The 16072-nt window shown below is 45.5% G+C and overlaps 1 protein-coding gene across 9 annotated transcripts in view; it reads right to left on the bottom strand.

The window, feature by feature from the left end:
- Positions 1 to 6970, bottom strand: part of ZNF827 (zinc finger protein 827) — a 169554-nt gene extending 162584 nt beyond the window's left edge. For all 9 annotated transcript variants that reach the window (XM_045994052.1, XM_045994081.1, XM_045994062.1 and 6 more), the window contains exon 1: positions 6478 to 6970. In XM_045994052.1, coding sequence (XP_045850008.1) covers positions 6478 to 6520 — 43 coding nt within the window. In that variant the 5' untranslated portion in view covers positions 6521 to 6970. The remainder of the gene's footprint in view (positions 1 to 6477) is intronic.
- Positions 6971 to 16072: the final 9102 nt, after the last annotated feature.

Below are 16072 nucleotides of genomic sequence, written 5' to 3'. Positions count from 1 at the left end.
AAAAGAATACATTAGACACAGGACGCAGCATCTTCATTTATAACCTCTATCTCTAAAATGTGATTCTCGAGGACTTTAACTAAGCCAAAATACAGGAGTAATAAGGTCTGATTGGGGGGAGGGGGCAAGGACCCATATGTCTCAACAGAACAAGGCCCGGTCTGGAATTCTTTGCAATAAGAGAAAACTCAGAATCTATTCCTTTGCCACAAAGCCCATGGTCTTGTAAAACCTTATGCTAGAAAGCCTTTAACGCCCCCAAACGTCCTCTTTTGTAGGTCATACCATCATTATCTTGTTCTGTGATCGGCTTGATTAAATTATAGAAAATGACTAATATCACTCAGAATGGAGAGATCAGTTCCAGCCTGTTGTGTTTGTGTTTCGGTCCTCCTGTCCTAGTGCTCCAACAGGTACTTAAAAAAGGACGGAGCAGGGACAAGACAACTTCACACAAGAAAAGTGACAGGATACCGGAACCTTCTGTCAGGCAGGTCCCTGCCGCCCTTCGGCTCTCACAGACAGCGCTGCTGATCGGTCCCAGGAACCAATGGAACTTCACACAGTGACACTGTGGGCTCCCCCGTTTCCATCACGCCTTGTCACCAGTGCATCCAAAGACGCCACTTGGCGGGCAGGTGACCAGGGTGAGTGATCCTGGGTGAGTTTTTCTGTTTTGTCAGACAGATTCATCCAGACAATCAGAACCCCAACAACTGGGATCACTAAATAAAGTGGTTTACCAACCCAGCCAGGCAGCACACATTTCAAACCCAATCTTCCCTACAGGACCATCCTGACATTAATAGGACTCCCTGTATTTTAAGGCACCTTTTGACCCCAAGAGAAGCCTGTCTGGTTCCTCCACCAACACAGCACCATCCCTTGGGTGTTTCCACAGCCTTTAACCATCTAATTTTATAAGCCTCACAAGACAGAGATTTTCCACACCTCCCTCAGACCTCTCCTAATAGAGGCCATTCAAAGGCTCTAAAAACTCAGCAGCACAGTCGGCCCTCACACAGGCTGAAAGCTGTCCAATTTACCCTTCTCCAGCAAGATTTATTAACACTTTGTGCCGGAGACTGGTCAGCTCACACCAGCTGTGTCATCCCCAGAGCGAGATGGTGGCCCATAGATAAATTAAAAATCAATTTTTTTATTAGAAACTATTCTGAAGCATTAGAAGGAATGTGATTTTGAACTATCGCCCTTATTTTAACAGGAAAGTTCAGTGTACCCTACTTACCACATTAGGAATACACGGATTTCTTTTAGGAGAACAGATGAACGTTATTGCCCAGTATCAACCCAGCCTGCTATGTGGTGCTTCAGGATCACTAGCTCTGTCTGACAGGAGCAGAGAAATATTTTATTGCCTCCAACTCAAAATTTTTCCCTGTGGTTCCCGTCATAGTCAGGAGGAAGTGCCTCGTCACTGAAAAAATTAGTAAGCGTAAGTAAGGGAAAGAGTTAAACCTTCGACCCTTTCTCTGCCAACAGATTATATAAAGACATGGACAAATATGAATTTTTGGAAAAATAAGGGCTCCTGTTGCTTTCCTGTCATTTTGCTTCCCACATTTACTAGAAAGCAAGAAACGGTTTTTAAAGTTTTGTTAATGAAGAACACAGTAACCTGTTCTGGTCTTGACCCACAACTGAGTCAACAATGAAAATACTAGAATAGCAAAACAACTGTTGTATTCACTTTTCCTTGTGCTCCCCCTTGGGAATAGGCATCAGGCAGATTTCCAATGATAAATATAATAGGATCTGAACTCATACATGTTCAAGGGTAAGTTGCAGCTAATGAGGAAATTTTAAAAGTCCTGATGGCACCACTGGTAAAAGGCTTTACAGATGTAACAAACACAGGGGAAAGCCCTTCCTGACCCTTTCCCTCCTCAGTCAGTGATCCCAAATGTAACAATGTCCACAATGCTGAGCGCCCCCCTCCCCGCTCCCCCACCTCAAGGCCTGGCAAACAGACACAGTATCACTTTCCCCCTCTTCCTCTTTCTTAGACTGACAAACATATTTCAGCTATGCAGTTTGGGATTCTGCTACAGATAAGCTCATGGTATAGTTCAGAGGATCCCTAAGACATTTTTCTGAACGTGGAATTGGACCCTGCTGATGGAAAGAACTTTTAGAAAAAAGCCATCAGCAGCAGCAGAATCGTATTTAAATTCCCAAATGATAATATTGCTTTAGGGCAAGAAGTAAAGGCTTTACTTGGAGTTATGATTTTTTTAAAGCTACTTCTCAAAAAAACAGTTTAGGTTTAACATCCTTTGTTGGTGGTCTCCTCCAAAAACTAGCACAAAACTTCCTTTGGTAAGTGGAATCACCACGCAGCTCTATAGGACAGGCCATTTTCTTTTCTGCATATGTATGAGGCCTATATAACACACACACCACACCACCCCCACCCCCCCCACCCCCCCCCCCCCCCCCCCCCCCCCGACTTCAGAGGCCCAGGAGGAAATGACTAGGTAGAATTTTAAATCAGAAATCTAATGCTTAGGTTAGTAGTGTCAGGTTAAAGGCTCGCCCATCCCCAAAGCTAATTCGGTTCTGAACAGTCCCATGGGTGTCTCCGGGAACAGAAGGAGCTAGGAAACCTTAGCAGACTGAAGCCCAGCCTGGGGAATTGCTGGGACTCCGTGCCAGGGGCTGAGGCGCACCCCAGACTCGGTATCAGATAATACCAAGTGCTCGTCTGGATTTCCAGGACTAATCTACTCGAGGGTGGAACTTCCAGGTTCCCTGGTGCCTGTGCTGCCGAGTGGGAGGACTTTGTCCATCCACACTGTGCCTGGCTAGTATTATATTTTATAACAGAAAAATTAGGTTCCACACACAGAGTCTATTAGTAGCCACGGTTCATGGGAAGGGGGCAGAAGCGGGGGGGGGGGGGGGTGCTATGGGAAAGTAGAAAGCACTCTGAAGTTTCAATAGGTTCAGTTTCACAAGTTTCTCTTCTGTAATCTAATTTGTATTCTACTTCTAATTTTAAATGTGTTTACAGTTTCTCTAAATTCTCAAAGCTCTATCAATAGTGGCTATTAGCCACTTTTGTGTTTACTCAGAAGGGTTCTTTGGTTCCAAAAGCTAGTTTCCCCATCTCCTTCCCCCTCCAACCTCTTCCTCTCCTCCCCACCCCCCAAATTACACACCTCTCTCCTTTCTTTTATTAGGGTCAAGTTTAAAATCTAATGCTGTATAACTTCTTAAAACCCTGAGATGACCTATCAGGGCAACAGTAATCCCCAGAGTTACTTTATTTTAACTTTATACAGAAAGGTTCTCCAGGTTAAGGGAAAAAAAAAACCCTCCCCCACATATAAGTAAACAAATAAAGAATTTAGCATTAGACTACAGGGATATTCTACATTAAATACTGATTTACACTAATTTTACCAAAGTCAATATTTATTACCTCTCCCCACCACTGCAAGTTTCTTTAAGACTCACTCAGCACTTAGGAAGCCTTGGGTTACTGTGTCTGAATTGCAAAACACACATTTGCCCAGAAATTGCTCTTAGTCCAAATGCAAATTGCTTACAAAACATGTGTAAAACCATGCTTCGAACAGGCAGCACACATCCACAAAAATCAATTCAATGCAAAGGTAAGTGGAAAAGCTTTGCAAATTAGGCTTCCCTTTAAAAACCGGAGGGACATTTGTGTTTCCAAAAGGTAATTGCTTCTTACTTCGGTAAAAGTGGCTTTATGCGACTGGAAGGAGTTTATTTATTTATTATTTTTAAGTGAGTGGATAACAGTATTCAATTAGAGAACAGGGTGGGAGAGCCCACTCCTGAAATATAACTTAATCGCCAGGCACCAGCAAGCAGGAGAGGCCCACCGAGCATACGAGCTAAAATGGAGCCTGAATTTCCTCTCAGACTGAGAGGGTAGTCGCACGAGGTCAGGGTCAAGGTCACCAGCAGGGCAGCCCGCAGCTGCCCGAATGCGCTACACACAACGGGAGGGAAGGCGTTCCATCTCCGTCAGAGCCGAAAACAGATAAATCCCTTCTCCGCTCCTACCCTCCCTCTAACCCCGCCAACATTTTTTTTTAAGCAGGGGGAGAAGAGAAGAAAGGAAAATGACCAAATAACCTCACCGCCCTGGTTTTCGCACACAAGCTCATCAGCTCCCAAAGTTGCCATCTAAGGGCAAGTTCGCAGAGAACACTGAAGCCCATTTTGTCCGAGCAGGGCAAGCCTCCCCCGACCCCCCCAGGATTCCTGCCTCCTCTCCCTCCCCCGCCACACGCCCCCGAAAAGAGCTGGGAACTGGCCGGCCGGCCATGTGCACGCACACACTTCTTCCACCAACTGCTGCGAGTTTTCTGTGAATCGCAGCGCGGAGCCTCCCAACTCGCCCTCCCCGACTCCACCGCCTTCTCTTTCCTCGCACAAAATTTCCCTACACACGCAGCCGCCTGCGAGTGATTTTATGTGCATATATATTACATATGTGATATTATCCTCAGAACCTCTAGCGGGCAGGCGAAGAAAGGACTGCACAGGGGCATTTTTTTTTTTTTTTTAAAGGAAGGGGAAAAAAGCACAACCCAAGCCCTGTGCGTCGACTCCTGCGTACCGGGAAGGGGAAAGAAAGAGGAATGTTTGCGGAGCAAGTGCCCTTGCTCACCACTTCGGCCGCGGCCCGGGTGACACAGAGCCGCGGGGGCGCTTGGCCCGAGCCACCCGCGCCCCTTGTCCGTCCCCCGGGCAGGCACCGCCGCGGATATTTCGCGAGGGGGAGATCGATCGCCCTGCCTGTCTGCAGCGGAAACGCACAGGCTCACACACAACCCGAGCCCGAGACACCATAACCTTAACCCTTCCCCCACCCTCCGTGAACTTCAGGTGACCGACCACGTCGGCCTGACACCCAGGCGGGTAGGCGCTCCGGCTCCACTCCCGCCCCCAGCCCGGGTTTTGCAGGCTCGGGCTCCAAGCAGAGGCAGACCGCCGAGAGCGGGGAGCAGTGCGGGGGGAGAGAGGAGAAATTGACCCTCGGTCTCCCCCGACCCCTCCCTCCGGCGCCTCCGGCGTCCCCTCCTCCCCGTCACCCCGCCCCACGCCTTCTCCCCTGCCCCCTCCTCCGTGCATTCAAGGAGCCGGGCGGCCCCGGGGGATATTTTTAGTTGCTTCTTTCTCCTTCACTTTTAGCTTTAGCAGCATCTCGGAACACTCAAAGCGGAGAAAGATTGGGGTGGGGGGGGCGGGAGCTGGAGAGGGAGTGGGGGAAAAGTTAAGAGTCTAGCAAAGAAAAGCCGGAGGGAGGGCGGAGAGGGACCGGGGGCGCGGGTGGAGGAGGGGAAGGGGACCGGGCCGTGCCGGCGGGTGTGTGTCTCCAGTTGGTGTGTGTGGCTGCAAGCCGGGGAGGGTTGTGATGCACTTTAGTCCTGGACTCTGCTCAGGCTCGCCGGGGAGGGGGTCTGAGAGCCCGAGTCTCGCCGGCTCCGTCTGCTCCGACTGACCCCGCATTTTATTGCGGCCAGGAGCCCTGCTCCTCCCTCCCCTCGGCTCTGCAGGGACCTCGCGCGCCGCGAGCCGCCCTGCCTCCTGCCTCCGCCTCGGCGCAGCTCCCGCACCCCACATCCGCCCGCCGCTGCCCGGCCTCACCCCCCGCCCGGCCGCCCCGCGCCCCCCGCGCCCCGGCGCGCCCCCTCGCCCAGGCGCCGCGGGAGCAGCCGCCCGGCGGCGCGTGTGCACCGGTGTGTTTGTGTGCGGTGCCCCCACACCCTCCCCAGCCGCTCCCGCCTCGCCCGCCCCCGACTCCCCTCCTCCGCCGCCGCCTCCTCCACCTCCGCCTCCTCCTGCTCCTGCCGCCGCCGCCGCCGCTGCCGCCGGCGGCTCCGGGGCCGACCAACCCCGGCGCAACCTTTAGCCGGAGACGGACCTCTCCCTGGATCCCGTACCCGGCGGGTGGCCGCGCGCCCTCGCCCCGACACCCCCAAACGCCATGTCACGGCCCCCAGCCCTCCGCACGCCCCGACCCCCGCACCCTCAGGCACCGGGATCCACAAGGAATTTTTTTTTAAAGATTCCAACCTCTCCCACCTCCCCCCTCCGACTCCCCGATTAAAAAGAAAAAAACCGGCATCCACACTACTCCCCTTCTCGCGTCTCTTGCCCCCTCCCCCCAGCAACCCGGAGTGAGGAGGGGAGGGGGAGGGAAAAGGGAAAAAAGCCCGATCTCAAGGAAAAAAAGAGGGGGGGTGAGAGAAAGAAAGAAAAAGAGAGAGAATAGAAAGGGCACGGGGCTGATCATCACCAACATGGCTGCCTCAGCATAGACCTAAACGAGGAGTAACCCGGGCTGTGTCTTTGTCGGTTTCACCTCTGTAACCCTAAACTAATGCAGAAAACAACGGAGGAGGCTGCGGAGGGGAAAGAGGAGAGGGAGGGCGAGAAAATGGCACGAGAGGAGGTGGAGAAGGGATGACTTACGTGAGGGAAGGCGCTTGGGCTGCTCCTGCTTCCTCCTGGGCATTTTCCCCCTTTTCTCACATTCTCCTCCTTGGTTAATGTGAGATCAAATAAACCCCCGTGGGGGCAGAGAGGCAGACACTGGCAGGAGCGGGGAGGTAGTTGGGGGGCGGGCGGGCGGGCAGGGGGAAACCCCTTCTCTCCGGTGTGTGCAATGGGTTGAAGCTTGTTTCCTGGAGCCAGATGAGGGGTTCTCTTCTTTTCTTTCCTTTCTTTTTTTCCTTTTTTTTTTTTTTTTAATTTTTGGTCGTGCACCTGGCTTGTCCCCGAGCGTAATATTCTTCAATGGAAACGGATCTAATAGGTGTGAGTGTGTGTGTGTCCTATGCTCGCGTGTGTGATGGGAGGTATAAATAAATGAGTGCCGGTGCGGCGGTGTCTATGGCCGCGCTCCGTGTCTCCGAGCCCCTAACACTAATGTCGGGATCAAAGGGCAGCGGCGGCGGCGGCACAGCTCACAGCTCGCTCTCTCGCTCTCTCTCTTTCTCGCTCGCTCTCTCCTCTCGCGCTCTCTCTCTCTCTCTCTGTCACACACACACTCACACATACACAGAGGCACAGACTGAGGGAAAGAGCGAGAGCGAGACACACACACACACACACACACACACACACACACACACACACACTCGCAGAGCAAAGAGGAAGGTGCCCTAAGGCTCCCAGGGCGGACTCAGCCTGGGATTTGCAACCGCTCGGTCTGGAAAGAATGGGGGGCGCGCATGCGGGGGTGGGATGGAGTTCTTCGAATTTATCCCGCTATTCGCCAAATCTAGGGGGAAAAAAGTTTTCCCCACTCTCTAAACAGCGATTAGTTCATTACTCTTGCTGGTTTTTTTTTTTTTTTTTTTAAGAAAATAGATTTTTCTCTTAACTTTCTTTTGTTTATTAAACTATATTTTGTTCTGCATAAAATTCTTCAGGCTTTTTCACTGCAAGAATTACTCTCTCACCCCATCACCTTACGTTTGTGGAGGTTACGGTTTTCCAGTCTTCCAAAAACATTCCAATAAAAATAATTTTTAAAAAAATTAAAAGATAGCAGCATATGGCGAAATCGATAACGAGGTTGATGGAGTAAGTGCCCAGTTTGGGAGTGTTCAGTGGAGTTAAAACTGAAACATGCTGCCGAAATGAAAATTAGATCCCCTTGAGGAAGGGGGGAAAAATAAGATTCGGTCACCCCCATGGTTGATTTCACTGCTACGTGATACTCCCACAGTTCACAGAGAGATCTTGACTTCTGAAATTTACTTTTTTTGCTGCAGTAGTGCAGGTATGTGAAGCTTACCCTGAAGCAATTCTAGTTTGCATTATGAACCCAAATATAGCAGTTTTCATCAACTGATACATACTTTCATTACTTTACAAATCACACATCTTTCTTCAAAGAGAGACATAAAGGGGAAAAATAGAAAAGGATGGATCTCACTCTAGCACAAAAGGTACTTGGTGAAAGAGGACTGTTCCCTTTGTGACTTGCAGTCATTTGGATAAAAGTTCACTCAGAGGTTGTTAATGATTTAAACTCCAAAACCTGCTACTATAATTGAAGTAAAAATGGTCTGAAGAAGAGTTGTTTCATAAAACTCTCTTTGTAAGAGGAAACTTTGAACTTAGCAGAATACATTATATGTCATGAGTCAGATGTAGCTAAAAAATAAAAAGGTGAATTATTTAACTACATCTTCCCTTTTTAGCTTTTTAAAAACTCTGACTCATCATCTTATTATGTTAAATATTTTCTTACCATTTTTAAAATAGACTTTTTCATCAAAGAAGGTGGAGGCATGGTGGAGATACAGAACGTTAAAATGACACTCTGTAAGCTTACACAGATAGCTAATGCCTCTTGGAGGTTCTAGCCTGATTCTCACAACTTGAGTGGTGTTAACAACAGCCGTGGTGGATAAATCCCTACAACCCTCTTAAAAATAACAATAAGACCGTATATTGTGTCCTTTTATTAGAGACGCTTAAAGAGTGTTGGATCTCCCATAAGATGTTTCTCATTGATAATGAAATATCAGGATGAAACCCTCTGTGCCAACTCCTGGAAAGATTCAGCTTCCCCGTGTGACAAGTAATGCTATCCGAAGCGGGTTTTGAAACACCTGCTTGAATGCAATCTAAAACCAAAACCAGGAGCAGTCAACTTTAAAATGGAGCATCATTCTTAAACCAATTCTTCCCTGAGTGTCGGCTTAAGAAAACTGGTCATCTGAGTTTCCCTGAGTTATAATTTGAGATGGAACGATTGTCCAACTCAGATCAAACTCAACTTACCATGACTTTGACTATTGTCAGTAGCTTTGGACTTGAAATTAATATATGAATGGTAAGTCAGAGCCCATGCATTCCAAGTAGACTCATTGCCCTGAGTATGCAGGATCTTTAAACCTAACACAGGGTAATCAGAATGGTCACAACACTCTACCACTGCACGCTCCGAACCTTTGGCTAGGATTTAAAGAACAGTTACTCTGCAAGGACTCACCACCTCTGTTTTCCTGAATCGCCATGACTCTTTACAATGCTTAGTACACTATAGTCGAAAACATACTTCAGGCCTTTCCTCAAAGTAGAGTACATTTCCTGTGACTTTTTAAAGGCATGCGGGCAAATGCTGTCAACTTTTAATTATACAGGTATTCTATCAACGGCCAAAAGCATTTTTAATGAATTTATTCATACCTCTACCACTTTCCAAAAATTATCTGAAGTAGTGCACAACAACAGAAAATGGAAATAAGGACAGAACAGTTTCGTTTAACTCTCAGCTTGGTATCTGTCTGCTACAAAGCACTCTTCAAGGGCACTGGCATTTCCCCCTCAATGGCTATATGTTCAGAGAAAACTAATTTTAACGTTTGACCAATCTACAATACTAGGGAGATAGATAGCTAGAACTTGCTATGCTAGGTTTCCAAATCAAATGAATAAATGATTTTGGGAATGCATGCCTTTTGGATGCACATAGTCATGAACTTTTAACTCAGATTATTCTTGTCCATAGTCATTACCTTGGGATAGTCCATTTGTTTCAGCCCACAGTCCAAGCTTCTAAAAGAATATTTCTTTGGGGCGCCTGGGTGAATCGGTCGGTTAAGCGTCTGCCTTCAGCTCAGGTCATGATCCCAGGGTTCTGGGATCGAGCCCCACATCGGGCTCTCTGCTCTGTGGGGAGCCTGCTTCTCCCTCTCCCTCTGTTCCTCCTCCCTGCTCATGCTCTCTCTCTGTCAAATAAATAGATAATTTTTTAAAAAAGAATATTTTATCTTAATAATTATAGTACTCTCTCCACCCCCATCTACATCACCTCTCAGGTATGAGATTAGAATAGATATTCTCAGAACTGGGCATTTTAAGAAAATGTTTTATAAACGCTGTCTCTCACAGGAGTGCATTCTATCCTAGCCCAAGTATTGCTAGAGAAGGTAGACAGAGGGAGCACTTCCCCTAGAAAGGTGTGTGGTCTCTCGAGGGGTCCTTGAGTATTTTTCTAATAATACTAAGATGTTATTTGCCCTTTTATCTGTATTCATATTTCTACTGACGATGCAAAAGCAATGGGAATAAAATGCTGAAATGCTGGTACCTTTAGCCGCTTGAATCAAGGCAATGGCTCCAAAATGTATGAGTAGTCATCGTCCACCACCATGCACTTAGAGGGGACAAAAAAGGAAGATTCATTTTAAAGTCTCCTTGATGAAGCAATAAAATTTACTAATTTTATCGAATCTCAACCCTTGAGTATGAGACTTTTAAATATCCTTTGTGACAAAACGGTTGGCGCATAGAAAGTACTTCTGGTGCATGCAGACATACAGCAGTTGTCGCAAGGAAAATCGGTGGCGAGATTGTTTGATATGGCTGTGTTTTTCATGGAATACTATTTGTACTTGAAAGAACGATTGATAGACAAACTGCAGTTATGCAGATGTTGGATATTTCTCCAAAAATTGAATAAAGTAATCCCGTAACTTCAAGGAAAACAATGCATGGTGTTTTTTGGCAATGATAGTATTTGCACTTATAAGGGAAAATTAGAATTTTAGATAACTTGTATCCATCACTGCCAGTTTCACAGCTTCCTAATACAGGCTTCTCTGACGAGATCCATGGTGATGTTAATGAATACGACTTTTATATATTGTGTCAACATTTTGGAGGAACAGCATAACTCAGTGAACCAATATTTTTCCAAATGACCAGTGCGTGATGTTACAAATTCATGGTGAAGGATCCATTCAATGTACAAGATAGACCAATGGATTTTAGTCTAAGAGTATAAAAAGTTCATTGATACGGTTTCAGATTCAGCACCATAAGTGATTTTTAAGAAATTGCCACTCATCAAGTTTTGGTGTGGCATCAAAGAAGAATATCCACGATGATCTGGAAAGGTTATTAAAATACTCCTCCCTTCCTCCTACTACATATTTGTATGAAGCCTACTTTTCTTCATGTGCGTCTTTAACCAGAGCAACATATCACAACAATGTGAATGTGGAAGCAGGTGTAAGAATCCAGCTCTCTTTTACTAAGCCGGACACAATAGCGATATCAGAAATATAAAACAAGGCTACTCTTCTCACTGAAATTTTGTTTTGAAAAATATAGTTTTTTAATTTTAAGATTTTATTTTTTTATGACAGAGAGGGATAGCGAGAGAGAGGACACAAGTCCAGAGGAGCTGGAGAGGGAAAAGCAGGCTCCATCTGAGCAGGGAGCCCAATATGGGGCTATATCTCAGGACACCAGGATCATGACCTGAGCCGAAGGCAGATGCTTAGCGACTAAGCCACCCAGGTGCTCTGAAAAATAGTTATTTTTCATAAATATGTGTTCTCTTAAATTGAGTTTATTTTTATTGTATGTGAATTAATAAGTAAATATTTTCTAAATTCTGCAGTTGTGATTCATGATATAGAGAACATCAACAGACATAACCCATGTACACAAAACTTCTCTGGAACCCTCTATAACTTTTAAGAGTATAAAGGAGTCCTGATTCCAAAGGGTTTGAGAATCTGCCCTAGAACTTAATTAAGATGCAGTTTAAAAGATGAGGTTGGGAGGGAGACAAACCATAAGAGACTCTTCATCTCACAAAACAAACTGAGGGTTGCTGGGGGGTGAGAGGGGGTAGAGATAGGGTGGCTGGGTTATGGACATTGGGGAAGGTATGTGCTATGGTGAGTGCTATGAATCCTGTAAACCTGACGATTCACAGACCTGTACCTCTGGGGCTAATAATACATTATATGTTAATAAAAAATTAAAAATTAAAGATGCAGTTAAAAAACTTCTCTGGGTGTTCCCCAGAGCTCTGGGGATCCAATTGCAAATATGTTTCAACTTTTCATAAAGTGAAACACACTTAGCTTCAGGAGTTGAGAGTAGGTTTCCTGTGCCCCAGGACTGGTTCTTCTGATGAGATCCCTTAGGAAACACAGAGAGGCTGTATCAGACAGGATTTTCCAGAATAACAGAATCCATAGGATATATATATAAGTATAGAAAAGGAGAGATTTATTATAGGAATCAGTTCGTATGGTTGTGGAGGCCAAGAAGTCCCATGATCTGCTATTTGCAAGATGAAAACCAGGAAAGCCAGTGGTGCGATTCAGTCCAAGTCCCAAAGGGCTGAGAACCACAAGAACCCATGTGTGAGCACGGGAGAAAATGGATGTCCCAGCTCAATCAGAGAAAGGGAATTTGCCCTTCCTCCAACATTGTTCTATTCAGGGGCCTTTAACAATTAGTTAATGTCCACCCTTATTTGTGAAGCTGATCTAATGACCCAAATGGTAATCTCTTTTGGAAAAACTGTCGCAGACATACCCAGAAATAATGTTTTACCAGCTCTCTGGGCATCCCTTGGCCCAATCCAGTTGACACATAACATCAACCATCGCAGAGGAGAATTAGGTGTTCAGCAAGTCCTACTGGAATATGTCCAGCCATGTGGAGAAGCTGACTATTCTGAACACAGGGTCTGAGCTTCTTTTGGCCCCAGGCCCTTTAGGAAAGTGAAACCACTAAGGGTCTTTCTCTCTCTCTCTCTCTTTCCCAGGCCCTGAGCTCTCTGCCTCAGGACACTCTTTACCCCCAAAGTGCTCCACATTTGACATTTTAAATAATTAGTGCTTGTCCCAAGGCAGAGAAATGGGTCTGGCGTCTCTCCTGGCCTGGACCTCACGTGTTGTAAATCAGTGTCTGGTGATGATGACCAGCCATCATTTACACAGAGAGAGGCATTTGCTGTAATCTGTACTTGTGTTCTTAGGAGGTCAGGGCCTGGCTGGGATCAGCAAATTTTGTCACAATTTGGATAAACCATGCTTTCAAAATCATATGACCTGACAGAGAACCTGGCACAGGAAACACTTCTGAGCATTTTTGGGTGCCTTTCGTCCAAATTCATGCACTTAGGATCTTTCCCTTAAATATCTTACCAAATTGTTTTTGGTAACTCTGCACCGTCTCAGAATATAAGTCATATTTAGAGTAGGTAAATTCCTGATCCCTGGGATCTATGTTTCCCTCACCTGGTCCATCCTGCCAGCTCTAATGACTGGGTCACTCAGGCCATCCTTATTCATTCCAAACTTGAACCCCAGTTGGGACTAAATCTCTTGTCTCTAAAACCTTATGTGCCAGGATTCTTAGCTTCCCTATCAATTTAGCTCCTCTGGGTCCTTTTTTTTTTTTTTTTTTTTTTCCCCTACACGAATGAAAACTCCCCTAAGCAGCTGCTCCCCACTTTCATGCATTTTTCCAACTGATTTGTCTGGTTGCTTAATGTACTTCTTTGTTGCCTGACCCAGTCACCTTCTGACCTGCCTCAAATCATACTGCTGTCTCCTTGCAAGTCCCCTCGTGCACTGTGGCTTTTCTCCCAGCCCCTCTCTCTGGCCATGATCAGTTCTGATTCAGTTTCTTTACAATGTCTATCTTTCCCTTTGTCTGTTCCATTCCCCATCGCCTTTACCCACTGTGGGGCACCCACTCAGACATCTTGGCAAGGTTGTTTACCCAACCCACGTGCCAAGCAACTTTTGACATAATGTGGCATAATGCCATCAGAATAACAAAAAGCAAAACTATAGCCCACCAAGTATCATAATTTTTGGTGACCAGCAAATAAAATGGGAGCAGAAGCCAATCAAAAAGCTTCCAGTGAGTTTCCCTTGTATGCTCTTGCCTCCATGATTCCTATCTCTTCCATCCGTAGTCATGCTGGTCTGCCTCCGCCCATTTTTTGGCTAGATTTCATGTGGTTTGATACCTCACAGAAGGTAAGGCCAAGTTGCCTTGAACTCCAAATGCATCTTTTCTGTGACTGAAAAAAGGCTGGCTATGCCTTTTTTATTGGATTAAAAGTCCTTTTGTATACAACGGCACATGATAATGTCAGGGAGTTAGCTAATAGTTTCCCTCTCTTCCATCATTTACCCACATATTCTAATATTTTTAATAAGGAGGGAAAATTAGAGCTTCAAATTAAAATCACAGAATTTTATGACCAAAAGGTGCCTAGCAGATCATACAGGTTGTCCCTGGTATTTCACATATAAGGAACTGGAAGGACTGAATTATTGGATGATGCTGCTAGCTGGGCTCTGACTAGTGACTGTTTGATATTTCAGAAAACTAGAGCTCAAACATAAGGTAATGTGAAAGCATATTGATGCATCCTGATGGATTTAAACCAACCAATTTTGCAAGCCAGGGCTTAGAAGCATTTGATAGGACAACATAAAAAATTAGGGAATTTAAATATTGTACACGGTAAATTCAGCATTGGTTTGATACTATTGAACTAGTTTCTGGAAGGGTCTCTCAAATGTGAACAAAGAGTAACTCTGGGGGCTAGAAATAAACTCTTAAAATTGGCCAAAATATTTCCCAAACCATAGAAATAAACTCTGTTGAGAATATGGATATTATTTTTAAAAATTTTATTTTATTTATTTTATTAAAGATTTTATTTATTTATCTGAGAGAGAGGGAGAGAGTGTGCACGCACAAGTGGCGCTAGGAACAAACGGACAAGCCCAGTCCCCACTGAGCAGGGAGTCAGACTCAGGGCTCAATCCCAGGACCTTGAGATCATAACCTGAGTCGAAGTCAGAGGCTTAACCTGACCAAGGCACCCAGGAGTCCTGAGAATATAGATACTATTGATTAAAAACTGGAAACCATTAAAAAAAAAAAAAGGGCAGGAGAAAGGAGATGCTATATCTTCCGAGCAGAAACTCTGCAGACATTTCAAAATACAATGTCTATACCTTCGTGAAAAGAGTGTTTATGAAGTCCAACTTTTGATCCCATTCCAGTGTTAGCCAGCGGTACATTAGCCTCGGCCAATTGTCTTACAGAAGTCTTTCAGTGGAGTTCATAGGTACCTTGGAAGAATGTCAATGTATCCGTTCAAATCTATTACTCTTAAAGCAGAAACGATGAGTCACCCAACCCTGAGCCCTGACAGCAGGTCAGTGGGGTCATTTTTGCGCTGGAAGGATGGGCGCTTTTAACAGCAGCTGCTCCTGGAACCTCATCCTTCTCCCACGTTGCAGTCACGATTACATACCTGAGGGACAATGGGGAAAATGGAGCTTTGTGAAATGTTCGGGACAGACAACAACAACAACAATAACAAAAAACGATACCTACAAACCGCTCAAAACGACAGGAAGGAACAGAATGGATAAAGGACAATTTACAGGCTTGTCCGGGGATCTGAGCACAACTGGTTCAGCAAGTGTCCTTTCAGTAAACAGATGCTGGTGAATGGATTAGCAAATTAGTGTGGAGTTACACTCTGAGAGACGAGCTGCTCTGTGGACATTCTGTTTGTAAAAGCTTCAGAGACCAAGACTCCCTTTGGCATCTGTCTGGTTCTCAAAGAGCACAGAGGACTGGCTGCCATCTAATTCTTGTTGGATGTCCTGAAAAACAGAAAACAGGCATGGCGGGAATTACTTAATTTCCACAGGTCATGCCTTTAGAAATTTGCACCCCAGGAAGTTCAAGCTTCATTTGTGCCAGGTCGTTTGTTGTTTTAGAGAAGGTTAGGTTGCTGACTTTTTTTTTTTTTTTTTTTAACATATTCCAAGTCCTTGGAGAGTTTGCTTCTTTGTAGGGTGTCCATGAGAAGCTTTGTTGTGTCTTTGCATAATATAAGTAGTTTGTTCAGCAATATTTCTGTCTGAGTGTCAACATAGTTACATATGGAGTCGGGGGAGAACATACTGGACCAGCAAGGGTTCCCTAATTCATTTTCACATTAACTTTTTAAAACATTCCTATGGCTGGGGAAGCTGAGGCATGGCTCAGGAAAGAAATTGCTCCAAACCATGTTATTAGCCCACTTTCACTTGGAGCTATAGATATTTTAATTCAATGACTAGTATTCTACTTCAGCCCTTAATGATCTCTCTATATCAATCAGGCAGAAGCCTAAGGAACAGATGGGCCATGTTTCATGCCTTAGAGGCCAAGAGACTCCCAGCTTTTATCTAATAGGGAAGGAGTTAAGCCCAGATGC

The sequence above is a fragment of the Meles meles genome, chromosome 2 (assembly GCF_922984935.1).
Source record: "Meles meles chromosome 2, mMelMel3.1 paternal haplotype, whole genome shotgun sequence".
NCBI classification, from domain to species: Eukaryota; Metazoa; Chordata; class Mammalia; order Carnivora; family Mustelidae; genus Meles; species Meles meles.
This window is presented reverse-complemented; position numbering and strand designations above follow the sequence as displayed.